The sequence below is a fragment of the Trachinotus anak genome, unplaced genomic scaffold, assembly GCF_046630095.1.
Source record: "Trachinotus anak isolate AG129_WGS33_773 ecotype Australia unplaced genomic scaffold, CSIRO_AGI_Tana_v1 ptg000001l, whole genome shotgun sequence".
Lineage (NCBI taxonomy): Eukaryota > Metazoa > Chordata > Actinopteri > Carangiformes > Carangidae > Trachinotus > Trachinotus anak.
This window is the reverse complement of record NW_027273852.1, coordinates 16834324-16860968: the sequence shown is the minus strand read 5'-3', so window position 1 is coordinate 16860968 and position 26645 is coordinate 16834324. Positions and strand designations below refer to the sequence as shown.

General features: G+C 39.6%; 2 protein-coding genes across 3 annotated transcripts in view; one reads left to right on the top strand and one right to left on the bottom strand.

Annotated features, from left to right (window-relative positions):
- Positions 1–12592, top strand: part of adcy5 (adenylate cyclase 5) — an 88336-nt gene extending 75744 nt beyond the window's left edge. For both annotated transcript variants that reach the window (XM_071480890.1, XM_071480882.1), the window contains exons 12-21: positions 777–864; positions 3031–3147; positions 3312–3470; positions 4338–4522; positions 4682–4702; positions 5020–5152; positions 6312–6575; positions 7165–7369; positions 7803–7927; positions 9347–12592. In XM_071480890.1, coding sequence (XP_071336991.1) covers positions 777–864; positions 3031–3147; positions 3312–3470; positions 4338–4522; positions 4682–4702; positions 5020–5152; positions 6312–6575; positions 7165–7369; positions 7803–7927; positions 9347–9475 — 1426 coding nt within the window. In that variant the 3' untranslated portion in view covers positions 9476–12592. The remainder of the gene's footprint in view (positions 1–776; positions 865–3030; positions 3148–3311; positions 3471–4337; positions 4523–4681; positions 4703–5019; positions 5153–6311; positions 6576–7164; positions 7370–7802; positions 7928–9346) is intronic.
- Positions 12593–13916: 1324 nt separating this feature from the next.
- sec22a (SEC22 homolog A, vesicle trafficking protein) lies at positions 13917–26165 on the bottom strand. Its single transcript, XM_071480903.1, has 7 exons — positions 26016–26165; positions 23838–24048; positions 19733–19896; positions 19369–19548; positions 17765–17883; positions 17255–17320; positions 13917–16890 (listed from the first exon to the last, which is right to left on the bottom strand). Exons 2-7 carry the CDS (start codon positions 24017–24019, stop codon positions 16690–16692), a joined length of 912 nt encoding a protein of 303 aa, XP_071337004.1. The 5' UTR covers positions 24020–24048; positions 26016–26165; the 3' UTR covers positions 13917–16689.
- Between the last annotated feature and the right edge of the window lie 480 nt (positions 26166–26645).

The following is a 26645-nucleotide window of genomic DNA, read 5'->3' as shown; positions in this document are numbered from 1 at the left end:
ATTCAGTTATTAATTAGCTCCTTTATAACCTATGTCTTGCTAGAAAGTGGTGCCACTTGTTTACGACTTAAAAAAAATGAAAGACACTCTTTAACACATCAGCTGTGGCCTCCAAACGTTCAGTGTATGCTTTCAAACCGTACAGTATCTGCTGCAAGTTCTTCTGTCTTTAACCAACCAGAACTATAAAAGTGAAAAAAATGAAAAAGTAATTTTTATAACTCTGAAGCTGAATAGATGAGTAATAAAAGAGGATATCAAATCAAAATCAGTGGAACTGCATTTGAGCAGCAGCCTGATTCAAAAAGCTCTGGCAGATTTTGTCTCTAGGCGATCCCTCCTTTAAAATCTCTTCTGCACTCAAACTTCTCTCCCTGCCCATCTCTCAGTATTGATCTCCTTCCGCCTGCCTCTTTATTAACCTTTCTTCTTGATCCTTTCATCTCACCACTCCCCCCTCGTCTTTTATTCCTCTCTTTACCTCTCAGTCCTCCTCAGAGTCCCTCCTACGCTGTCTCCTCTCTCTCTCTCTCATTGTTTAATCTGTTTTTTGTTTTTTTTTTCACTGTCTTCACGCTCTCCCCTCTTTGGACTCTTCTCTTGCTTGTATCTCATCCTGTCACACCCACACAAATATAACAGCGACTTCCAAATTATTTATCCTCACACAAGGTCATCAAGATCTCCTCAGCCGTGACACAGGTAGCATCTCTAAATCATAAAATGCAGCCAGAAAATCTGTATATAATTACATCCTATCCCTTTGTTGTCTGCAGCTCCAGCCTGATGATCGGCTTCTTTATCACCTGTCTCATTATCCTGACGACTGTCATGTTCATCTCAGCTGTCTACTGCTGTTTTGGGGTGAGTTGCCTCAGCTTGTGATGAATGTATATGCCAAAAAAAAAAAGAAAAACAAACTTGCTACCATGTGCAGATCTGAGACATTGGTCTTTTCTAGAGTGATAATTGATAGGAGTGATTATAGGATTTTTTTAAGAGGATGCAGTTTTATAAAATATCATCCACAGAGAAGAACTGCCAGCTTTTCTCTTCCTTGCTGCTTCTCATTCCTTTATGTAAGACTATTTTCATCATGTTAAATCTCTTATTAGGCTGCGGGTTTGATGATGTACTTGTTATAGATTCCAGATAATGTAAGTGATGTAGAAAATTAGCTTATCCTGCTCTTGACCTCATAATGAGCAGTTTTTAGTGAAGAGTTTTTAAATTAACCCCTTAAAGCAAAGTGCAGATGTTACTATGTGACTCCATTTTGCTACATATTATATAGACATTATTTGTGAATTAAAGGTCCCATATTGTATAAAGTGTGATTTTTGATGTCACAATGAAGCAGTCACCGCCCTAAGCCATGCCCCAAGCCCAGACCCACCATCCAGCCTTGCAGGATTTGGTTTCTCTGTGTGTTTACCTGAAATCTACTGTATGTTTATTCAATCACTCAGAAAACAGTCAGCCAATCAGATGTGAGGCTCAGATCCTCTCTTCTGATTGGCTGACTGACTTGTTGTTAGTAGAACTCCAGAGAAGTGGAGAGAGGAGATGTAAAACTACACTGAGATATCTTCCTATGGATATCAACAATCAAATAAAACACAGCAAAAGTATAAAATATGGGACCTTCAAAAACAACCTCGAAAACAAGTTCTTCTTAGAGCAGAATTTAACTGGCAAAGTGCAGATGTCACCATGAGACCCCATTTTCCCCAGCCACACAATGAAAATATTATATAGACATTCTTTGTAATTTTAAAATACACTCTCCTAAAAAAACAGAGCTCATTTTGGATGTGGCATGTGTATATCACAGTGTCAGGTTGTTGTGGGTGTGTTGGTGTGCATCTGTAGTATCATCTGAGATGACTGGTCCACTGTAGGACTGTACTGAGACTGTTCAGCTCACACCAGTGTTGGCTTTAAAGGCACCATCACATTTACACAAGTCTACAAGAAACTTCATGTCCCACTTACTTTAATCAAAGGTTGTGAGACTGACAAATTTAAGATTGTGTTTCCTGTTTTTTTGGACGACCTCTTTGTCACCCAAAAGACTTTGCAGTTCAGAGCGTTCAACCTTGTACAACACATTTGCTCTAAATCTTGTAAATGATCAGTCTACCAGACTGCAAACTGCACTCAGACTGTTAACTGTCTGTGATCGCTCTGCTCAGTATTTATTTATTACACACATCAGTGTCGGGACACTGCGTCCTTTTTTGGGCCAATTTAGGCAGCACTAAACTAAAATCCCTTTTATGTTTTCTGTGTCCTCCATCAGATGATTTAAGGAACAGTTATTTAGTGAAATATAACATAAATTTTTTTCTCTGTTCAGTCACCCTTTTGCCTCTTTTGTTCTGTTTGTTGATTGTTGGAAAGACATTTGTGCAGTAATTAATGCTCTCTTGCAACTCTATGTTTGGTGCTGTATTAGCTAATGTTTGGGCACTGAGTTAACCTGGAGATTAAAAATCAATCAGTCAATTAATTAGTCACTAAATAAATTGCAACTCTAACACACTACAGTTGTTTTGCGGGACTGACACAAAAGAGCAGGGCTCACCTCACAAACCTCAGGAGGCTTTTTTCTATCCATTCCCTGCTCTCGGTGCCTGCTGAAGGGCCTTGAGGGACAGAAGAGATGAAAGTAGAGTTGCTATTGATGCTTTTCACTGATGAGTCATGGCTTTGCTATTGAAAAAAAAAAAGAAAGTCTTCCACTTGTACATGTATTGAACGTGCAGACAGAACTTTGCTGTCAGTCCTCTCTCATCATACACTAGATGAAGAAAAAATGGTTTAGTTGCAGGCATCAGTTTACTGCATGCTGTCTTGTCACATCTTATATCAGCATTTATGTCACTGTCAAATGTCCCAGAGTGTTAATTCAGGGATTTATTTAATTTGGGGCTGCAATGAAAATGATGTGTAAGCTAACAGTGCTACATTCGGTCAAATCATTTGGTGACCTTCCCCTCTTTACCCATGACGCTCTCCTTTACCCAGCTGTTCCCAGTCCCTCTGCAGACGCTCTCTAAGAGGATCGTCCAGTCCAGACTGAACAGCACCCTGGTGGGTGTCTTCACCATCATCGTCGTCTTTCTGTCCGCTTTCATCAATATTGTAAGTTCTCATCAACAGAAGTCCCACAAGAAAAAATTATACTTTTCTTAGCATAAAATTATTTTTCAAAGCATCCAGTGAACAATTCACATTCCTCAGATGATATTCAGTAAAGGAGCCTAATGTGCTTTCACCTGTCCTCACTGACTTTTGACACTGTTCAGTTCACCTGCAGCAGCCTTGACCTGCGGAGCTGCATCACAGCAGAGCTCAACATCAGCCTGAACAGCGTAAACGCCTGCCACGCCCACCTCCTCAACTACAGCCTGGACACACAGCACAGCCCCTGTGGAGACAACGCACTCATCTGCAGCTTTCCTGAGGTACAGGTGTGCCTTGTTCTGTGTATGTATGTGTGTGTGTGTGTGTTTGCAAAGTGTGATTTCTGACTCAAAATAACTTCTAGTGTTTGTTGTGTAGTTTATTTCAACAGGTGCAATGAGCATATGCAAGTCGAATTTAAGGAAGCAAACGAAGCAAAACAGATGCAAGTTTACTGCAGTTGGTACAAACTGAGGCTTTTTAAAACTTGAACTGAAGCAGTTTCTGCATAACAAATGAAGATTATATAAGTGTGATCGATTATGTTGAACAAATATATCTGTCACAATTGTTTAGGCAGGTTCGTTCACCAAAAGACAGAAGCATAAAATACCAGCAGAACAACACAAGAACTTTAAAATACATTACTTTAACCAGTCATCGCTGTGTCCAGTGGTGTAGTCGAATCTGCTTGCATGTTATCGTGCCAAAATATGCTGCATATTCTACTAGTCAATCAGCCAAATAATGGGTATAATGTTGTTTTTTTCTGTCTGAATGTCAGGCAAGAAAAAGCACAGTGTGTTGCATGTAATACTTCACATTATGGCTTTTAGAACAATATGTCTTTGCAATAAAGAGGACAATAATGTTCAACCTGCTGTAGTAATGCACTTGTATTTATATATTTTGAGATGTGAAATGTGATTCTCCCGACAAGTGATATCACTCTGAACAGTAGCAGAACAAGTGGATGCTCACTTAGCTTGCACAGTAATGTTTAAATTAACAGCCAAGCGGTCAAAATTGTGGGTTTATCGAGCGTTTGATAATGTGTGACTCATTCAGGCGGCACTGCCAGTTACAGAATATAAACCTTCATATCCAAAGATAAAAACATCCTCTCTCTCTCCGTCCTCCTCCCTCAGTACTTCTCGTCCTGCGTGCTGCTCAGCCTGCTGGCCTGCTCCGTCTTCCTGCAGGTCAGCAGCATCGGCAAACTTTTCCTCATGCTCTTCATCGAGCTGCTCTACCTTCTTATCATGGAGGTGCCCAAAGTGAGCCTCTTCGACAACCAGGACCTGCTGGTCATGGCCAACGCCATCAACGCTGTGTGAGTGACTTCAGTATTGCTGTATGTGTCTGTGTCTGTGTGTGTGTGTGTGTGTGTGTGTGTGTGTGTGTGTGTTGCTATGCATGTGATGCTTAAAGCTTTGACAGTGTGCAGATGCTCTAACAGCTGATTGGCTCTTCTCTGTTCCTCCCTTCACAGCGAGCACATGAATGGAACAAGGTGAGCCTGATGGCAGCGTCTGTCTCCACAGAGACCCAAAACATTATCTCCATCATCTGATTAAGTTAACAGCATCATTATCACTGTGCTGGCACAAATGTAACTATAATGACCTGCTGTCAACAGATGCTAACGCTAATGAGCCAAGATGTAGAGGGCAGCTTGTTTTTGTGTCGCAGTATCGCAGAGCCCTCCTTTACATCCATATGATATAACTTTATTTGACACCTGTATGTTTGATGAGAACTATTGATTGAATTAGTTCATCGCTCAGCAAAAAACATGAAAACCCAAAGTGTGTTTGTGTTGACCTCCAGCTGTGTAATGGACTCCAAGGTTCCTCTGAAGATCATGACCCCGGTGGTCATCACCGTCTTCGTTCTCGCCCTCTACCTTCACGCCCAACAGGTGGAGTCCACAGCCAGGCTCGACTTCCTCTGGAAGCTGCAGGTTGGTGTGTGTGTTGAGGAGACATAGATGTAATGTGGGGAATCATCTCCATCTCCAAAAAGCAGGTCTCCTCGATGTGAATGATAAAGTTTGGGGGGTAAGATAAGGGTTTAGGTTGGCCATGTAGTGGTTGTTCTGTAAAGTCCCTTTTAGACTGGTCAAAAAAAACCTGCTAACATCTGTCTGTCCAATGTCCCCTTAGATGATGGGAACAAGGTTTGTGTGTGTGGATGGTGTTAGTTTTAAGATCCAAGCCTTAGCTTTAGAGCTCACTACAAGATGCTGCCATCAAGAACCATCAAGAAAACCAATGCCCCACCCCTTCTCTTGGACAGTTCTTTGCAGTTTTTCCAAGTTTTTGCCCATTTGTTTTTTTTGTTTTTTTTTGGAAAAGGCAAAACATCTTCCTTTGGTTTTCTGCCCATTTTCTGAAAGAAATCAGTATCTCTTATTATACTGGAGAGTAAAATTTGAATACTGTATCTCATGTTAATGAAGAAAAAACAAATGTGTTGTTATAGTTTTTGCTGTGTTTAGTATCAGATACTCATCTGCTGATAGGTGGCTCTGAGAAGTTTACATTGTGCTCCTTCATGAAGCTGCAGCTTTAACGATCATCACTTTGGCAGAGACGTAGTGCGACACGCTTTATTGTGAAGAAACCAAGAACGTCTGGAACATACTGGACTTATAGATCAAAGGCAAAGAAGTGGATTATTCTTTTCATGTGGACCTTTTGTCACATTTTTCATTGCGACTCTCGAGGCGTCATTAGAATCCATCAGAGGTGACATGAATCCAAATGGGCTACTGCTGTTCTCCTCTGAGAATGAACACAGTAAAAACTTTTCAGAGCCATCTCTCAGGCCTACAGGGGCAGAGTGTTGGATACTCAGATGAGTTGTGAAGTATTCATTTAATTTAATTTAATAAAATGCCTTAAGGGATGCTCAAGGGTCATGAGGCAGGCTGTGCTCTGCCTGTGGTTAGTAATTCAGGCAAGGGCATAAACAGGTTATTTAAAAAACAAGGCCGAGTCTCCGGGCGTGCTAGCAGCTCTGGGAGGCTGCAATGCTCATGGCATTCTCTAGTGATCTACTTATTCCATTTGATTCACCCTTCATTTCCTCTTTAATCCCTGTCTTGAACTCTTCACTAGGCCACAGAGGAGAAGGAGGAGATGGAGGAGCTGCAGGCCTACAACCGCCGTCTGCTCCACAACATCCTACCCAAAGATGTGGCTGCCCACTTCCTGCAGCGTGAGCGGCGTAACGATGAGCTCTACTACCAGTCGTGCGAGTGCGTCGCTGTCATGTTCGCCTCCATCAGCAACTTCTCCGAGTTCTACGTGGAGCTGGAGGCCAACAACGAGGGAGTGGAGTGTCTGCGGCTGCTCAACGAGATCATCGCCGACTTTGATGAGGTGAGATGTGAATGAAGCCAGCTGGAGGTTGTGTCTGTGTGCGAGTGTGTGAGTGAGGATGTGCTGTGGGACCTGCTTTGTTAGTGGTGCTTTAGGAAACAGTTGCTTCCCGGTAAAATGAGGAGTAGACTGATTTTACTCACCTCATGCTTCTGAAAAGAGACTTTAAGATAGTTGAACTATTCCCTCCCACATCATACAAAGCTGCATGAAGGCTTATCAAACAATAAAAGTTACTGAAGTTAGTTTGGTTTGGTCTCCACCAACTCATGAGAAAAATGTCTGACCCTTAAGCCACTAGATGCTTCACTATGTTAACCAGCCAGATGACGTAACATTAGACAGAGGGATTGGAATTGAATAAGTTGGAGGTTTCAGAAGTAAAACTCTAAGACTATTTAAATGTTTTCGCACTTTGCTTTTTACAACTAAAAATACAGAGGAAATAAAAAATCAATAGATCTGTTAGACCTGGAGCTCAGAGAATAAGGTCGTTTTATCAGCTTTAAATTGGATCCAATGAACCTGAACCCAAACCCTGCTCAGTATAGAGGTTTATAGATCAAACCCTCTCTCCTTCCACCATTAGATCATTAGTGAGGATCAGTTCCGTCAGCTGGAGAAGATCAAGACCATCGGCTCCACCTATATGGCAGCCTCAGGCCTCAACGACTCCACGTACGACAAGGCCGGGCGCTCACACATCCGTGCTCTAGCCGACTACGCCATGAGGATGATGGACCAGATGAAATACATCAACGAACACTCCTTCAACAACTTCAAAATGAAAATAGGTGAGCTGCAGGAAAGAAAGACAGGTGTGGCTATTCTTCAGGGGGTTTGTACATTTAGTGGGGATGCAGGTGGTGTGAGATTGTTATTGACTGGAACTCAAAATGAAGGTGACTGTTAACTCTCAGAGGAATAAGACTAACGATCAGTGGCCAAGTTGGTAGTGGAGAGAGTTAAGTTCCTAACTGATACACAGTAAATCTATCTTAGGACTGAAAAACATTAATTCCAAGATATAAATGAAACCTGACACAATAAAAATCATTTTGCCCAGCAAGTTTCGTACAAAAAAAAAAAAAAAAAAAGTTTACTTTCTGTGACATCAGTATTTTTTGTATGAGTAAGTGTCACATTTTTTTATTTCATGTTTTTGTCCTGCTAGTCTGGTAATTACTGAAGTACTTAATGTGGTCTTACGTTTGTTCCCTGTCTTAGGTCTCAACATGGGCCCTGTGGTTGCCGGGGTGATCGGGGCCAGGAAGCCTCAGTATGACATCTGGGGGAACACGGTGAATGTGGCGAGTCGCATGGACAGCACAGGTGTACCGGAGAGGATCCAGGTGACAAGTGTGACACTGCACTGCTAAAATACTCATCCTAAAAAGTCATGTCACTTAGTAAGAAGCTATAAAGCCAAATTAAATTCTGCCTTTCTCAAAATAAGTAAATTATATCATTTTAAGGTGATATTTTAGATATTTTGAATCTATTGAAGTGTCCATTTTTTGGGTCAAGAATTGTGTTCTATTGAAGACAACACAGCAAAACTGTAATTCTAAGTTATATCATAACTATTAAATACACAAATTAACACTGATTCTGTACAGTAATCCCAGAACCCCATCAGCTTGGTGACAACAAACAAGTCCAGTCAACAAACTGATGCTAAAAAAACACTGTGTCTGACAGTCAACTCGTATTATGACTAAAAATATGAATTTGTTTGAGCCTCCCTTGTCTGAAACACGTCACAAACAAGTGGAACAATCACAGTTTAAGTGATGGACTATTCACTCAGTTTTAGGTCAAAAATGAATGAAGCTCAAATACAATATACAGCATTTGCAGTGCTCGGGATGGCTGCAATCTACCATTAGTCAAAAAGTATGAAATCACCTAATGTTCATAAGCTCTGCAAAACCGCACCTCACACATAGCTGCAGGCTGGATATAGAATAAGTTTATTCAGGTTAATGGAAAATGTTAATTATACATGGCCATATTGGTTTGGCTCAATGTGAAATCATTAAAGCTTAATAACTCAAAGCTACTTTGAACACAGATGGAAACCTGTAATTTGTTCTCATTCGTTTCCACTGCACCCCCTGAAAAACCATTAATGACAGAGCAAATATGAACCACTGCTTCCTAATGAATATGAAAAAAAGCAGCAGCATTATGATGCCATCACCACCTGTGTATTGGTCTCACAGACAATCTGAGAAAAACAGATAATTTAAGGCATCTCAGATGTCGTATTAAATGTTATTTGACATTGTACCGCATATTTGAGATTATTGTTTTTGGCACAGAATCAAATGAGGAAAAGGCTGTCAGTCATGAAAAAAACAACACGATGCATTTATATAAGGGCAACACAGTAAGTGTAGATATGCAGGTCAGCGATCGTCTGCATGTTACATCAGGGTCAAATTCGACTAAAAAGACATGGAATTTACCATTACTCTTAACAGTCATTATGCTAACAGCCTTTAAGGGACCAAGCGTAGACATGACCTGGTTTCCACTGAAATTTAGTCATTTAAATGCTGTAACTTTAAATGTCTAAAAAATGTCTAACTTCAAATACAAGTAGCCTGATTTTAACTCAGACATCTTTTGATCTGTAAACCATCATATCAGCACTGAGTGAGTCATTAAATGCCAAACTAAGACAAAATAATAAAAACATAGAAAATTGTAAATACAAACTGAAATAAACTTGTCCACTCACTGCTCCTTTCTCCTCCTGTCCTCAGGTGACTGCTGACCTGTACCAGGTACTGAGCTCCTATAACTACACACTGGAGTACAGAGGCGTCGTCACAGTGAAGGGCAAAGGAGAGATGATGACCTATTTCCTCACCAGTGGACCCCCCAACAGTTAACCTACGCTAAATGACAGACAACACACAGGGGTGTTAACTCCGCCTCTGTCACAAGGAGCAGCCTCATGGACCTCTGATAGCTCACAGTGGACTGAGACCAGCCGAAGCGTCTGTTCTCACAGCGCAGAACCCTTCTTGAACCCACTGGGGCCACAGCGAGGACGGATGAGAAAATTCATCCCAGAGCTCAGCTTGCAGAGGAGACTGAGTGGGAGAAGCCTAGCTAGCCTGACTCTGACATTGAGACCAAAGACGTCCAATCAGAGCGTAAAAACAGATTCCGCCAGCTTTGTGAGGTTCTACAGGAAAAATGTTCTCTGAGAAATTTTATTTGCTTCAATCTGCCAGATTTTCTGAGGGGTTCGGACAAACCTGCAGGAAGACATGTCACTTGCTCTTTTCCTCTGCCTTTCTCCTGCTGAAGTATATATGTACATGTAAAACACAGACAAGTTTTATGTGTATATATATGATTTTATGTACTGTATGTAAAACACGTTTGTCATGTTGTCGTGATACAGGTACAAATCTCTCAAGTGTGCCAGCACCACAGTACTACCTGTCCTTGTACCAATATCTGATCATGTCAGCAATCAACAGATGAATGGAGGAGTTGCACTAAGTTGTGTCTTATTGGTGAAGAATGAGTCTTGCAGGTGAGGAGACACCTTGGACTGTTTTTTTTTTTTTGTAAGAACAGATAGAAAATGCTCCACAGTGTTTACCGAAAGTTTCCCATCAGACGTGTAAAATCACAAACTCCCCACAGTATCAACAGCATATAAACACACCTTAAACACTAAGAGGATGTCAATGAAGAGCTTTTTCTAATCTTCGACATTTTGTATTTTGACTTCAGAACACCAAACCCTATCAGATATTTTAAGATTCTATATTTTGTACATTAATATATTACAGAGCTATCTATAAACACCAATGTGTATTCAGATGTACATACTCTATCACTCTCATGTTGGGATTCCAGAAATCCTCACGAGTGTTGCCTGTTCTCAAAGTGGAGCCACAGCTAATGTACCATTAACTTCAGCAGATTGACGCATCTGAATGCCCGTTTTTCTTGCTCTTTTCACTGAATTGAGCATTTTTCAATCTGCAGGAAGTCAACCGTTGGGTGATTAGATGGCGTTGCGTTTCTGGTGATTTCCCTTCACTAGTGGGTTTAAATCTCACGGAGAGAAGGAAGTGTCAAGCCGAGCGAGTATGCACTTTGAATGACAAGACTAGAGGATGGGAATGCATCAGTCTTGGTGCTCAAAAGCCATTTTGCACTCCAGTGCATTCGGCTGTCCACCCCATCCTGCACTGCTCCACACCTCCCTCTTGCTTGCTCAATCAGATGGTACGACCCAATGAATGTCCAATGATCTCCGATGAGGCCTTTATTATGAACTCTACTAATGATGGTGATGATTCTCATCCTGTGGACAGGGAAAGACAAGCCCATATGGAAATGTGCCCTTTTATCTGCTGGTTATTTTTTTCTTATCACAAAAATGTTCTTCAGTATTACATTACTCAGCATGTCTTCCGACAAACTGTCTTTAACCTGGCCATTTCATAGATTTGAGTGATTTTCAGTGATGTTATTACCTATCACTACAGCTGGTTCTGTTTGTCTTGGCTGAGTCACAGAGTACAGTGATCAGTAAATGTCTGGGCAGAGTGTCAAATTTTTCTAGAGAAGAATAAGGCATATTTGAGATGGAAGCTTAAAGGATAAGGCTAGTATTATTCAGGATTTTGTTTATTATCAACAAATCTCTTGAAAAAACAAAATCAACATTGTGTTATTCTTTACACATACTGCACCCACAGACCCTGTCTTTTTGTTCCTTGTGAAGATATAAGTCTGTCAAACCCTGCAGTTATTAACAAACATTACTTAAAGAGGAGGGGGAAAATAATTATTTATTGGGACTATGTGTTTATTTTAAGAAGTTGAAAATTAATTGAAATTGGCATTGAAATGCTTTAAAAAAAACTTAATTAAAATGATAATTAAACATTGTAAGATAAATATTAAAAAGATCATTAAAAGCCACAAAGTAATAGTTGGACTTTGATTGGCCAGCTCCAATGTGTTTGCAGAAGACTGGCCAATCAGAAATCCTGCTGCTGGTCCTCGTTCCATTCAAAAATCTAATTATCAATTGATCATTTCAGTCTTCATTAGGATATGGATGTGTTAAATAGACTAAGTTAGCAAATTAAACAAGTTACAATTGTTTTTTTTAATTGATCAATTGATTTTAATTAAAATCTAAAACAAATCAATTATTCCAGTGGCACACTCCGGGCTCTGTAACAGTTTCTATGTTCATGGTCATAGGGGAACATGTCCAACAGTATAGTTTATTGATGGTTTTTAATAGTTTTGGGATATGAAGCTGTTCAGCATTAAGGAATAAGATGAATCGGGGTTTTGCTACACAGCACTTGTTAGACGGTCCAGTTCATTGATGATTTTGGGCTTTTTATGGGATTTGTTGACAGTAATAAAAATGTAGATAAGCATCAGCCTTATCCTTTAAATGTTGGTGGTTTTGCTCTTAATTTCCTGTTTGAAAATAAGAGAAACTTGGCACTTGGAATGATTGCTTTGAGCCTGTAAAGTGGAAAGCCTGCACTTGTCTACTCTGGTGGTTTCTGTTTTGTTAATGTACTGTACTGCTGCAACCATTATCACACACCACTAGTAAAAAAATTAAGTGTCATCCCATTTGACTCATTGAGTCAGTGCAATTCTACACCCATGTGAGCCCCTTTTCCTACTGTTTATTGTGCAGGAATGTGCCATTAGACAACACATGGGGTTAGAGAGAAGGCACAGATCTGAGATGAGGGGTGCAGCTGAAAGGTATCTGAGAGGATACATTCTTATGTCTAAAGAGCAGGAGAAGCTCACCTTTTCATTTCTACAGCTGTGGATCCTCATGATGGCTCTGACAAGATGACAAGGTGAGGCAGCGTCTGTGACATAAACAGCTTCAGAGACAAAACTGTGGGTTGTTTTTGTCGTCATGCCAAACACTATGCTCTTTTTTTTGTTTTTTGTTTTTTTACAGTCAAATAAACTGCTGAGATGTTTCACAGGTACCACAGGTTGCTGATTATTTTCTACATTAAGTGCCTGTGTTGTCACCTGACCGATTTAGATGAATGCCTGGATGGACATATAGTAGAAGCTTGTCTTTTATCCATGACAAGACTAAATATGCTGTATGGCCAAAAGTATATGGACACAGTATGGTTTAGTCAAGGGCCCTTACTTCCAATTCAGGGAAAAATTAATGATGCACTTTACAATTATATTTACAATTTAGTGCTTCTCACTTCAGGTCTGTAAAAGAAATGGGTTTTGAATGACATGCTCATCAATCACATATAAGTGTAAAGCTCAGATGTCCACATACTGGAAATAAACATTTGGTGAGAAATTATTACCTTTTTTTTTTAAAGCTTTCTTAAAGCCAATAAGCATGAGCTTACACTGTTCTCGTGTTCATGCAGCCGACCAACAGGTGGCAGCAGCACTACATCACTTGGCTTGTACATGGGGTCCTTTGTCTTCTTTTCATCAAGATAATTGTTTATAAATGATGGAAGAGAAGGAAGCAAAATGCTAATCTGCTGATTAGTAGCCTGAGTGTTAATTCATCCATTACAGTTTTAATATCTATATTTGTATAGAAGTCAAATCGCTTGCCATTTCACTGAATAAGATTGAATCAGGGTCTTCGTTAATAGCTAATTCAATAACTCTTGATGCACATTGAAGTAGCAATGTTGGACTGCAGCTGAAATCTAAATAAAATGTAAGAATTTGAAGAGTGGTCAGTAATGGAATAAAAGGCCACTGTGGTGCAGCCAGTGACCACATTAGCATTTGCTTAGCTTTTCTCACAGGAACTCACACGCACAGTGAAGCCAACAAAATCCTCAGAGCCTCATACTTACTGATTTTAACCTTTCTGAGCAGCCAACCTGTGAACACCTGACTGTGCGAACTTTGCCACAAAAATATTATCACTACTGACATTCACTTGAAGAATGCTGCGCTCAAATTGTCCCTAAAGTACAGTAATCAGCAGTGTACACCTGCAGCACCCATTTGTCTTTAAAATCCACATACTTCCTGCTCTGGAGAAAATATATACCTGTTCCATTAATTACATCTGGAGGAAACTGCTGTTCCTTATAATGAGGAAACCACTACTAACATCAATTATAATCATCATAATCATAATGCTTCTTGCACCATTACTAGTGAAATTAAAAAAAAACAGAGCTGCCTGAAAAGTGTCTCAGCTGCCTCTGAATCATGAGGCAATCTGGTGTCTGTTGCTGCACAGCATTGCTGTAGCTTGCAGCAAAAACAATACATTCCATGTTTGTTGAAGAATGGTTATCATTGTAATGGTCATGTCTCAGAGGTTTTTAATGTTCAATGTTGCAGAGCTGAGATCAGAGACAACGAGTCCTAATACATGAGTAGATATGTTTCAAGTGGAGTGAAGATGACCAGATCACATCGTGATAAATCAATGTGCCTCCATGTGCAACAGAAAATGGACAAATTAAAGCACTTCTGGTCTCAGATATGCTTTAAATGAACTGTTCCGACACATTTACCCAGATCTTTGTTTCCTGACTTAACACTGGATCTAACTGTTTAAAGTATTCTATGAACTAATCATGGCTGGGGATGCTCTAGTGTAAAATAAAATGAATTTAAATGTGAAAAATTCATACAACACAAACAACAGCAGTTCATTTCCACGCTTTAGAGACCTGAAAATGGTCACATTCATTTTCCATACTTGGATAAACCAGCATAAATATCTCGAATTTTACTTTTCCTATTTTACACAACACACCCACTCTACACATCTACTGTGGAAAAGGAGAATGTGAACATAAACAATCAGAGCCAGTGAAGCACAATTCAGATCCAATTGAGTCCAAGCCACATTGTGAAAAGAACTATTAGGTCATGTAGGTGTGGTGCTGCTGTTGGAAAGCTGGGAACATTCAGAGAGCACAATGATGAATCATACATGGCTAGAGTGTTGCAGCGGTCCCCCGAGAGATCTGTAGTGCAGATGCCAGATGGATATTGAGTGTATTTGCGTGGCTATACTCCTTTTCATTTTCACTTTAAACTCAATCCAGTGGGAGACAGATTATTTAAAAAAAAAAAAAAAAAAGACGTCATGACAATCTTGGCACAACTCTGGAGCTACTCATGAACAATGAACAAGGCATAACTCAATTGTCGACCGTTCTCCATTTGTTTGCAATTATTTGTTGGGATGATGCAGGAAACGAGGAAACTTTCCCATAATTTCCTTGACAAATCTTACACTGCTTAATAACGATAAATGTGGCATCCCCTCATTGAGATTACGTCAAATGTGAATGCTGTACTAATATCCATTACACAAGCTAGGATGAGAGTTTTTGTCTTCCAAAGTGGCAGACGCAACCATGTCTCGGGGACTCGGTGGGAGGAAAAGCACGCCAGAGGCTGCTCAGATGAGATGGGCTGCCTCTGGCCTCGACAACACAGCTAGTATCTTTACTGCTGCCAACACAGACTTGTTTATTAACATAGTCACTTGACACTTCCACATGCTTGAGGCTGTGTGGGCGAGGAAGTCGGGTATGAATGCTAACACACTGTTTGTGTCTACTGAAGCAGGAGCTTCTTTGTGACAAGTAGATACAAGTCTGCTTAAAAAAAAAATGGAGCAACCAAATAAAACAAAATCTGTATAAAATCTTCGCTGATCACATGCCAATGAACAGTCTATCAGTACATAAATAGCAAAATTAACAAACAGAAATGACAGAAATCTGTAAAATAAGATATAATTGACTCCTGAATACAGAACATAACTAAACAGAAATATCGGCCACATGTATGAGGCAGCATTGCATAGTTTTATACCAAGACCTAAACCAGAGTCCTGCACCAGGTCAGGTATCCAAGGGCACATGTGCAATAAGTGCATCTAACAGGTGGAACAAAGAGGAAAATTGTATTGAACTGAAAAATAATTGGATGCAAGCAGGACCTGGGTGATATAAACACAAAGGAGGACAAGAACAAGAAGTTTAGATGAATGTCCAGTCCTGTTCTTTTATGTTGATGTTTCCTAAAGTAACTTTATTAGTCTTTTATCAGTTTGTTTTGTGCCATATGCTCTTCTGTTTGGCCCAAACTTCAGCCAAGGCCACAAGGTTGGTTGGCCAGGCTAAAGAGCATAATAGGGCTGGGTATTAAACATCAATGTTTGGGTGCACACAGAAATGTATCCACAGCTCGAGAACTGAAGAATGTCACATACTGAACACTGTCATCAAGTGTCTGTTCAAATTCTGAAGGGTAACATACACTGGATCTGATAACCCCTGCACCTGTGTGGGTTATGAGTGTCACTTGATGTGATCCACCATGACATGGTTGATGTGATTTAGACATCAAATATTCCCTGATTTAAATAATGATTTTGCTGATTTTAGATATTTTCTGAAAGGTTCTTAGTAAAGTTCTTCTTAGTTCTACATTGATGTATTTGATAAGTTTTGCTTAATATCTTCAATGAAAAAAACTTTTTAAATTCCTCAAAGTAAGATCAAAGTAAAAGCATAATTTTGGTTAAGTAAAAAAGTAAAAGTATAATTTTGGTGCTGAGACTTGAACTCAGGGATTCCTAATACCAACCACAGCGTGACAGTGTCTGTGGCCTCTGTATTTGGTTATAGGACAGGTTACAAGTTACACATGACCTGTAGGTCCTGTTACTTAATTTTGTGGGTGCTGGCAAAGTACAAGGTTGCAAAACTAGACATCCTGTATGCAGGACTCTGACCTAAACTATGGCTGCAATGAAAGCAAGTAAAAGTAAAAATTGTAATCAGACAATGATGGGTAACAGACAACTTCCCAAGTCAATCCAGTTAGATCCAAAGTTGATTCAAGCTGTGGTGGAGTTTCACACTGAGATTTGTCCATTGGTGCTGGGATTGATTGAGAACAGAACCACTGTGGTCCTGAAAGATTTTTTTCTTCCTGAACTGGATTTGTTTCCATTTGTCCCCCGACTGGCCAGTGCTGTCTCTGCTGCATCTCCAGGGCAGGTGAGACATCTGCAGGCGGGTCCATTTGTCCTTTGTGTTTAAAGTTTTTGTCAGACATTATAGTCTGGTGCTTTGCCAAGAGGTTGTCTCAGTCTTATCTGCAGGGTCATGAAGGCCCCCACTGCGACATGGAAGAGGATCTGCCACATGTTCCTCAGTTCATACAGATACATGTTGGACAGACAGATGAGTGCAAATGCCAGGAAGGACTTACTGTTCCTCCAGACAGAGAAGTAGGCAAACAGGTAACACTGAAAGAAGAATGGCAGAGAAGAATTTGAATGCTGCACAATTTGTGTGACTGACATTGACCAGTGGCATGTTGTCATCGTTACTGTATGGTCAGTACCTAAGAAATCATTTTGTTCAACCCACTCATCTACCAGTCTGCAGCAGATCTGAGTTTTCTGTTTCTAAATTTAGAAAAACTCAATTTAGTATCAAGAGGTGCACAAAAGGAGCTGATGAAAATGTTTTAGAGAAGGTAGTGGGGTGAAAGGCACTGAGATTTGCTAATGTTGGTTTAGCTGACAAGCTGCTGAGTTGTAAAGTACAGGGCCATTAGTCAGCCAGTCAGCCGGTGATGGGTTGCTCTTACCGCAGACTATCACTTACCTGATAAAGACAGGCTGCTGTGCCGAGGAAGAAGGCAATCACATAATTAAAGTCTTCATCGTCATTCTGCAGAAAGAAGAAAAGGCATTGAGAAAAGGTTTATTTGTCTAGACAAGGCATCATGAAACCAATATGACAACGAATGAGAAAACGCAGAGCTTTCCATGTTTCATTATTTCCATGTTTCCTCATTTGACTTGAAAGAATAGGAACAGAATGGACGTCATATGGCAGACTGCTGATCTTACGCACCAAGTTCTACAAACTAGTCTGAAAGGGAAAATCTGATTTATGCCAATATGGGTCTTTGTTTAATTTGTTTCATTGATCGCGTGATCTATATGATGAAAGTCAGACACTTCATTTGGAGGAAAAGCTGAAACAGTGTCAGCAATAATCACTCACTGTACAAGATAGACAACTACAATGAGTACAGGACAACAACTTTGCTGTTTGCCTTTTCTGATTGTTTCTTTTTTTTAGCAATGTTGCCACATCCCCAGATCTTACCTGTAGTATGCTCTCTATAGCGTGGACTCCTCGCAGCAGGTTCAGACCTCCACAGAGGACACTGAGCACACAGGACACAATGCCTGAGAGAGTCACTGGCTCCAACATCTGTGTGGGAGCTGGAGGAGACAAAAAGAGCATTTTATTAAAGACAAAATCTGCCTTGACAAATTATTTACAAAGAGAAAAATCTGCTTTCCAAAGTATTTAACAAAACATATACACTTTTTGAGTTGTAACTTTTTTTTAAGTAAAAAATACTATATGCAGAATAAAAGGAGAAAACCTTGAATAGAAAAGATAGGCCAAGCATTCACTGTTTTTAAATCTTTCTGTAATCTGTAACACTCTGGCACAGTAAAAGGAGTGATCCATAACTATTATCAGATTAGCATACTTCATCCCCCAGGAAAAAATGATTTATGTTTTCAGAGAATGAAGCCTGGCAAGGCAACCAACAGAGAGTGAACACAGCGTGGAGAGCTTTTCTGCAGAGGATGTCAGGGGAAGCACAACAGCTCTGAGTGACCCGTGGTGGGTCAGCTGAGGTGTGACGGTGCGTACAAAAGGGTTGTTTTCCGGAGCAACACAGGGCGAGGGGGTCTGAGCCACAGAGCAACAGTGGAACTGTTTGACTGATCCAAGGGATATATCTGACCATCAGCATACAGTACATTTCAGGTTCTCTGACCTACAGATTTTTACTGAAAAACAGCAGCGTTTATAAAAGTTTTGTTTTAATTGTGTAACTGTTTTAAACTGATATTCACAGAGACTTCATGTTGCTTCCAAAAGTTTCCTGCCGCAAGAATACACTGCTCACTGCATTTTAAAGTAAACAATGCCCTCTCACAGCGAGGGTAACTCACTCAGCGGTAATTGAAAGTGAAGGGAAAAAATGAGTAAGAGAAAATGCCAAATTAGCTTTTAATTATCCTTGAAAAGCAATAATTAAAACAATTAATGTGTGCTGCATATATTATTTCTTAAGTTAGTTTTTATATCATAGATTTTTTATAGGGTTTTTACCAGCTATTAATATTGTCTGAAGTGAAAATGATGAGCCCTTAATATCATTCAGGAAGGAAACTGTCTACAGAAAGATGGACTTCTTTCATGTGTGAGCGATCTATAAACGCATTCCAATAATTTAAATGTAATTAAACAGATTTGTCCTGATGCACTGACGTTCAAAAACATGCCAGTAGAAGATAACCACTAATCACTACAAATGCACAGATGGGCAGGTATTTTGGTCCTGTACTGTACTTTTAAACAATATAACCACGTGAGAGAGTCTACAGGTTTGATATGAACTGGTGTATAACAGTTCAAAAACAATATCAACAATGACAGGTGCATCCAGTATCATTTCTTTACTGCTGTAGAGAGGAAAATCACCAGTGACCTTTCTGTGTCACAAAGACCAGCGCTACCTGTATTAACGGTGCTAAAATAATGAGCGTAAGATACGATGACATAACACTTTATTGATCCCCCATAAGGGAAATTAAGTAGGTAGTCTATTACAACAAGAAACCTCTTTCATATTTGAATTAGGTTGGTGTGGGGTGTGTATGTGTGTACAGCAGCTCATGTCCTACCTATGCCCTTGTACTTGGAGGGCGTATGCATAGAGAATCCATTGATAGCTCGCAGGTCCTCAGGGGACAGCTGGTAGGGCGGTCGCAGCTTGATCTCTGTCTGCATGTCTGCCAGGTTGATCTTGGTGGACAGGGAACGAGGGCTGTTGTAGCGCTGTTTGGTCTTCTGGATGAAGGTGTCTGATGGATCACAGTTAGCACAACAAGATGACTAATTCACTAATTAACTTATTCTGCTATGGATCTTTTTCCTGTATTCTTGATTAAAAGAAGTCACCCTCACATTTTGACTCTGAGCAACCGACATTACATTAACCATGTGATGGTTAACTGAAACATGCAGTAAAAAATCCATGGACCTCACCAAATTCAATGAAGGAGTACGGCCGCACAACACTGCTGATTCGCTTGGGGTCATAGGTGACGATAAACTCTTTCTGCAGTTCGTCCAGGAAACAGAAGGCCAGCACGTTGGGGTAGTTTGCTGTGCACACCATCAGGTATCCAACACCCAGTGAGCTTGTGAAACTGAAACATGCACAAAAATTATTATTTCGGCACTCTTTTCTTTGTAGAAAGCCTGGGAAACTGTAATTAGAACATCAAGCAAAATACAGTGGAGATTACAGGAAAACACAATAGTACTTCTGATTCTGCTGGCTGCTGCTCTAAACAGTACAAATACTATTTCAGCACATTTGTGCCTAAAATTCACACATTCACAGCTAATTAAACACGGAACCACAATCACATTCATATGCACCTCGGCAGACACTATCTTTGGGCCCTGCAGTGTTAATTGATACAATGAGCACAAATTAAATTCCCCAAATACAACTTCCTACATTATCTGAATAGCTCAGAACACAATTGAGCAGAAAGCTGGTTATCACATCTCAATGGATGTGGAACATAAATGTCAACACATAGAACAGACTGACATAACGATTATCATGTGGAGAGCTGAAAAAATAAAACAAAAACAAAGTATAGAAGATATCTGAAGAATGAGAGTAAACCTGATACCAGCATGTCACTGTGTAGCTGCAGTGCCTAAGAAACCAGTCATTGACTCATACACAAAATATCAGAGGGAGGCAGACATGCACCTTACTCTCATAAGGTTATATGGTGGTTAATATTGTGGCCACAAGTTTCACAGTTCTGAAAAACACAAAATCATTCACTCATAGTACACACCATGAAGTCGGTTGTGTCAATAGTGATGTGAGTGCATTTTGAATATTACGCCCACAGTAAGTAAGTGAATTTCATTTATAAAGCGCTTTTCAAGACCAGACATCACAAAGTGCTTCACAAAGACAGAAGAAACAGAAGATTCAAAAGGTCCAAAAGGAATGAATTTTAAAATGTAGGAGACACAACTTCAAAAGGACCAGTCTCCTTGGTTTTAAACCCAGAGGGAGGAACAACTCTCCCTGGTCAGAAGACCTCAGTCACCTAAAAGTGATATAGGGCAGTAGGAGCTCACTGATGCAGGCGGGTGCCTGACCACGCAGAGCTCTAAAACAGATCATAAGCATCTTGAATTTTATTTGAAATTTGAAAAGCTTGAGACAGGAAATCAAGCTCAGTGTAATGAGTCAATGTTCAGTTTCAACAACTGCATCACCACCTCTGACATCCATCTAGTGAACAAATCTGTTTCCCAATATCTTGAATCCCTAAATAGGGTGCACAGACCAATCAGAAAATATATCAAACTCCCGCAATGCATGACTGTTAAAATATTATGGAATGTAAAGTAATCTGTGTTAATGTGACTGCTAAGTACCTAAATCCTCTAACCCTAGCAGAGAGCAGTATATTTGAAATCCCTATACAGGTAGGATATGCTGGGCTTGGAATTATAAAGCAAGAGAAAGTATGTGTCAGAATGTCTAAATAAAGGCAACTTTTAAGGCTATAGTTTACCAACGGTGAGTTTTTATCATACATACAAGGAAATCTCCTGCTGCCTTCATGACAAAAGTAAATACAACTTCTGCAGCAAACAGACATAAAAAATTAGCCTTTTTTCAAATGTTACACTTATGGTTTTTTTTCTATTTTGGACCTTCATGAAATAAAAAGTAATTGTGGCACATGCAAAAATTTGGACATCCTGTTAAGTCTGTACTTAGTAACCCTCCCCTCTGCAGACTGTTAAGTATGGGGGTGGAAATATTCTGCTTTGGCAGTGTGTGGCAGCCATTGGCATGAGAAACTTTGCAGCAAATGCTGGCAAATTCTGAAACTGAAAGTGCTGGCTCCTACAACAGGACAATGATCCAGAGCAGACCTCAAAATCCACCATGAACTACTTCAAGAAATAAAATGCGAACTGAAGCTTTTGGAACAGGCCTAACATCACTGAAAATCTGTGGGTAGATCTTAAACATGCTGTGTGGGCAAGACAGCCTAAAAATACCCCAGAACCTGAAGTGCAAGGAAGAGGGGGTGAAAATTCCCAAATCAAGAGAAGACTCAAAACTACAAAAGGTGTTTGTAAGCTGTGCTAAATTGCATTCAGAAAGTATTCAGACCCCCTTTATATTTTTCACATTTTGATATATTGCAGTCTCATGTTAAAATCATTTTGTCCCCTCATCAATCTACACTCAAAACCCCATAATGACAAAGTGAAAACCAACCTTTGGAAATATTTGCAAATTTATTAAAAAGGAAAGACACATTGACATATGCATTCAGAACTGTTACTCTGTAGTTAGTTGAAGCACCTTTGGCAGCACAGCTCGAGTCTTCTTGGGTATTACATGACAAGCTGATGCACACCTGGATTTGGGGATTTTTTTTGCCATTCTTCTCTGCACATCCTTTTGAGCTCTGTCAGGTTGGATGGACCATTGGTGCACAGACTTTTTCAGAAATTACCAATTATCCCCCAGTAATTGGTAATTTTCAGTAATTTTCAGTAATTAAAGATACCCTTCACCCCCAAATTGCTCAGTTTGGCCAGGGCACTAGCTCTAGGAAGAGTACTGGATGATTAAAACTTCTTCCATTTAAGAATTATGAAGGTCACTGTGCTCTTGGAAACCTTCAGTGCAGCAGAAATGTTGCTGTAGCCTCCCCAGATCTGTGCCTCAACATAGTCCTGTCTCTGAGCTATGTAACCAGTTCCTTTGACCTCAAGAGACCTTATATAGACTTGTGTGTGTCTTTCCAAATCATGTCCAATCAGTTGAATTTACCACAGGTGGCCTCCAATCAAGGTGTGGGAACATCTCAAAGATGGTCAAGAGAAATGAGAAGCACCTGGCCTAAATTTTAAGTGTCATAGCAATCTTTCCCATCCACTTGGCACAGGCAAAAGTACAAACTTTTGACTCGTACTGTCAAAAGTTTGTACTTTTGACAGAAAGTACCAGTCAAACTTTTGACAATGTGATATTTCAGTTTGCTTTTTTAATAAATTTGCAAACATTTCTAAAATTCTGTTTTCGCTTTGTCATTAGAAAATATTGAGTGAAGATTAATGAGGAAAAAATGAATTTGAACAGTGTTAGTAAAGGGCTGCTACATAAGAACTGTAAGAAACATTTAGGAATACTTTCTGAATGCGATGTATTTGCAAAATGGCAGGTTACTGTGTAGGCCAAACATTTGCGCATGCCACAATTATTGTTTAATTTAAAAAAAGTAATAGTGCATTAGCATTTGAAGATTGGCTCATTTTAATGTCTGTTTTTCTGCAGGGGTTGTATTTACTTGTTTTCACACAGAAATGGAACAGAATTTGCCATTTTTACATAACTATAGCCTAACAGACTTAACAACAACCTCTAAAGGGCCTTGGATATTAAAGAACAAATTAACCTGTGACTTTAAACACTGCCTGCCTCATTTTGACCTTCACTGTCTTCTGACCTCCTCTTCAGATGCTTCAGGCTCTCGTTCATTAAAGAAACTCTTATCAAAGGAGGCTCAGGATGTTGAAAGTTATAGCTGGCTCACTGATGACTGATTTTAAATTTCTTTTGAGGTCATGTCCTCTGTCTTATTAAGACTAATAACATCTTAACAAACAGTACTTAAGAGACTTTCAAAGCATTTCCCTGAGCACTGATGGGGTTTTCAGAAACAGTCTGACAACTCAAATGAAAGCCTAACTGTCAAATCACTAAAATTAAAAAGCATTTCTCCATAAAGACTGCACTAGAGGGTCAAGAAGAGAGGAGGAAAGCTGTCAGCAGTACACTGTTTAATCACCCATGGATCACTTTGGATAAAGATGCAAAAAAATGATCAAAATCTCTGTTTTATACCTTGAATTGCTTAATATATACAAATGTTCCATAATAGCTGAATATGATGTTTTTCATCAGTTTAATACTGACCACATTTAATAGTTTGTGCGTGTTTAATCAGTGGGTCAATCAAATGTAAGGGGTCCCTCTAAAATGGTCAAACATCAGGAATTTAAATCAGCATCTAATAAGACCTACTTGACATTGTATGGTCCAGTCTTAAGTGTGCAGCGATCAGGGAACTGGCTGAGTTTCTTGGAGAGACCTTTGAGATGCCTCTTTGTTTCCTGAAGTTCTTTATCCTGCTCATAGTCAGTGGATGCAGAGAGAGGCAGGCCATCCCTGACCCGAACCACAGAGGCAAACAGCACCATTGACATCTTACAGATCTGGCAATCTCACTGAAGGCCTGCCAACAGATGTAAAACAGAGAAGACAGCTTGTTGAGAGACTCAAACCTCATACTGTATCAATAACATGATGAATACCTAATAATGCTGTTCAATACAAGGCTTTCAATTCAGTCCAAGTTATGTGTCAAACAATTAATCATAAATTTAGTTCTAAATCATTTTTAAAACTAGCGACCATTTTGCAGTGGGATCACAACAACCGCTACTTCATCAGCACATTGACATTCTGACCCATGAGTATCCCAGTAGTCATCACTACATTATTTCATGAGCTCTCGGTATTCATGGGTCGGACCACATGCATCTTCAAACTGGGCTTGCTCACTTTACTTTGTTGCTGATTAGAAAACGCTTGATAAATCAAAAGTTCATTGTCTTAATAACTAAAACGAAATATTCAACAGTTTATCTTAGCATTTGAGCAACAAGTGTGCAATGTGCAATTATGTAATTCAAGGTTTGTTAACTGTGGGTCCTGACCTATGGGCCACAGACACTTTATGGGTGGATCCCAACATGAAACCCCCATATGTGTATGTATGATCATTTAGGGTTTTTACCAACCTCAACAGTGGGACTGGTATTGTTTTCACCGTGTGAGTCTGTGAATGTGTGTGTCTTCATTGCAAAATGTGGTCCTGGAAACACCTACTGTGGTAGATATTGTCACTCTTATAGCATCACAACTATGCAAGAGAGGTGTGTGAGTGTAGGTGACATCAACATAAATGGCCAAGTTCAAAGATGGGTCTGAACCATGAGTACTCGTGTAATAATGGATTAATAACCAATAGTACTAATAAGTACTCATGGGTCAGAACAGCAACATGTCAATGGGCATCGCAGCTGATGTGACCCCATCACTAGATGGTCTCTAGTTTTTGTTCTGTTTAATTTCATAAAGTTCAAAATGCTCCCATAGAGACAATGACAATGATTATAATATTATTTGACTCCTTCATGTCCTTTTAACAACTTGTCTCCTTGAGTAACGTCATTGTGTTGTCAGATTGTGGCCCTCCACAACCAAACATCATCTTTAAACCCTTTAAACTGAAGTCAAAAAGCAATAAACCATTAGACACCTGCAAAAGCACGAGAAAGGTGGCATATTTCTTCCAGAGAAAAGCAGAAAACTTCAACAGACAGTGGAAGAGCATAAGCAAGAGTAAGGTAATGTTTTCTCTAGGGGTATTTTAAGGTGATAAAGTATTTAGTATTTTGCAGTTTCTTAAAAAGCAAATTCAGCCAATGATATGTAATGATACCTAGGAAAGTTAATCAAGATTTATTTTATGACAAGTACAATTATTTATTGAAGACCTAATAACTGTAGTCTTTCAGTTACGTTTCTGCCTCCACTGATGATGGGTTAACGTACTGAACAACACCCGTCAGTCCCTGTGTGGTCGGCTGTATTAGAACCACGGACAGCTCCACACATGAATGAAGGGGCGTCGAGAGGAAGCCCTCGGAGATATTACGTCGCGACCTAATGCCCTCTAGGCAAAACGTGAAAATCTCATCGTTTCAAAGCAAACTCAAGACCTCGACTACCACTACCTGGTTAAATAAATTAAAACAACCGCAAGACGGTATGTCAGAGGAAAGCTGTTAGCTACAGGCGTGGGTCAGTAGCTAGCGAGAGAGGAGGAGTTAGATCTATTTACATAAAACGCTGTCAGCCGAATGCTTGGCTATTAACTACAAGCTTCCTGTTTTTCTTCATACTTTCTTATAGAGCAGCCAGTTGACATTATATGCAAACCAACTAACTAGTTCCATTAGAGCTTATTAGTCACCTAGCCACCGTTAGCAACATTTCCTGCATGCTAACGTTAATGGGCTACAGAGCTAACGGCTAGCTGCTTTGCATTCACACAACTCAGGGGAACGTTATGAGCAAAACCGAACAAAACACACATGTCTGACAATTTGAGATAGTTATTTGGGTATTTAATACCTGGCAAACGAGTGTAGCATCGTGTGGACACCCGTGATATGCTGCTCTGTGTGTGCAGTGGGCAGAGGCAGCTAGCGAGCCACAGACAGCAGCACCGGCGATGGTTCTTGACGTTTACGTGGCTGTTTCGCAGTGCATTGTGGGTAAAAAGTAAAACAAATAAGCAAACAACTAAACAAGAATGAATCTTTTCTGATAAAACACCAGGACTATTTTAACTCTGTGCTGTCACTGACGTTGAAATGCATATATGCAAAGAATTTAACAGATTTGAAAGACTGAAATCTTAAATGCTTTCTCGTCATTCTGCATAAATGAATCGATTTCACTTTTGTCCTAACTCATTTTACTTGTGTACCCACACTGTCTCATTAATCTAAAAGTGCTGTAATATTTAGTTTGTTCCTATTTTGGAAAGCTTGGTATTCATTTGATATTCATTTGATATTTTTATTATACATATATATATATATATATATATATATAATTGTATTTTATTTTGGCAGTAAAAATGAATTGTTTACTAAACAACCCTCTGTAACTCTGTCCATAGAATCTCTATGATTTAAAAAAAAAGTTGTATGTATATATAAATACAAATATAAATATATATATATATATATGTATGTG

Coding starts and splice junctions, on each gene's coding strand:
- sec22a (XM_071480903.1), bottom strand. CDS start 24,019: ATGTCAATGGTGCTGTTTGCCTCTGTGGTTCGGGTCAGGGATGGCCTG. Junction 17,321..17,764: donor CTATAGAGAGCATACTACAG/GTAAGATCTGGG, acceptor TTCTTTCTGCAG/AATGACGATGAAGACTTTAA. Junction 16,891..17,254: donor CAGCAGCCTGTCTTTATCAG/GTAAGTGATAGT, acceptor TTCTTCTTTCAG/TGTTACCTGTTTGCCTACTT.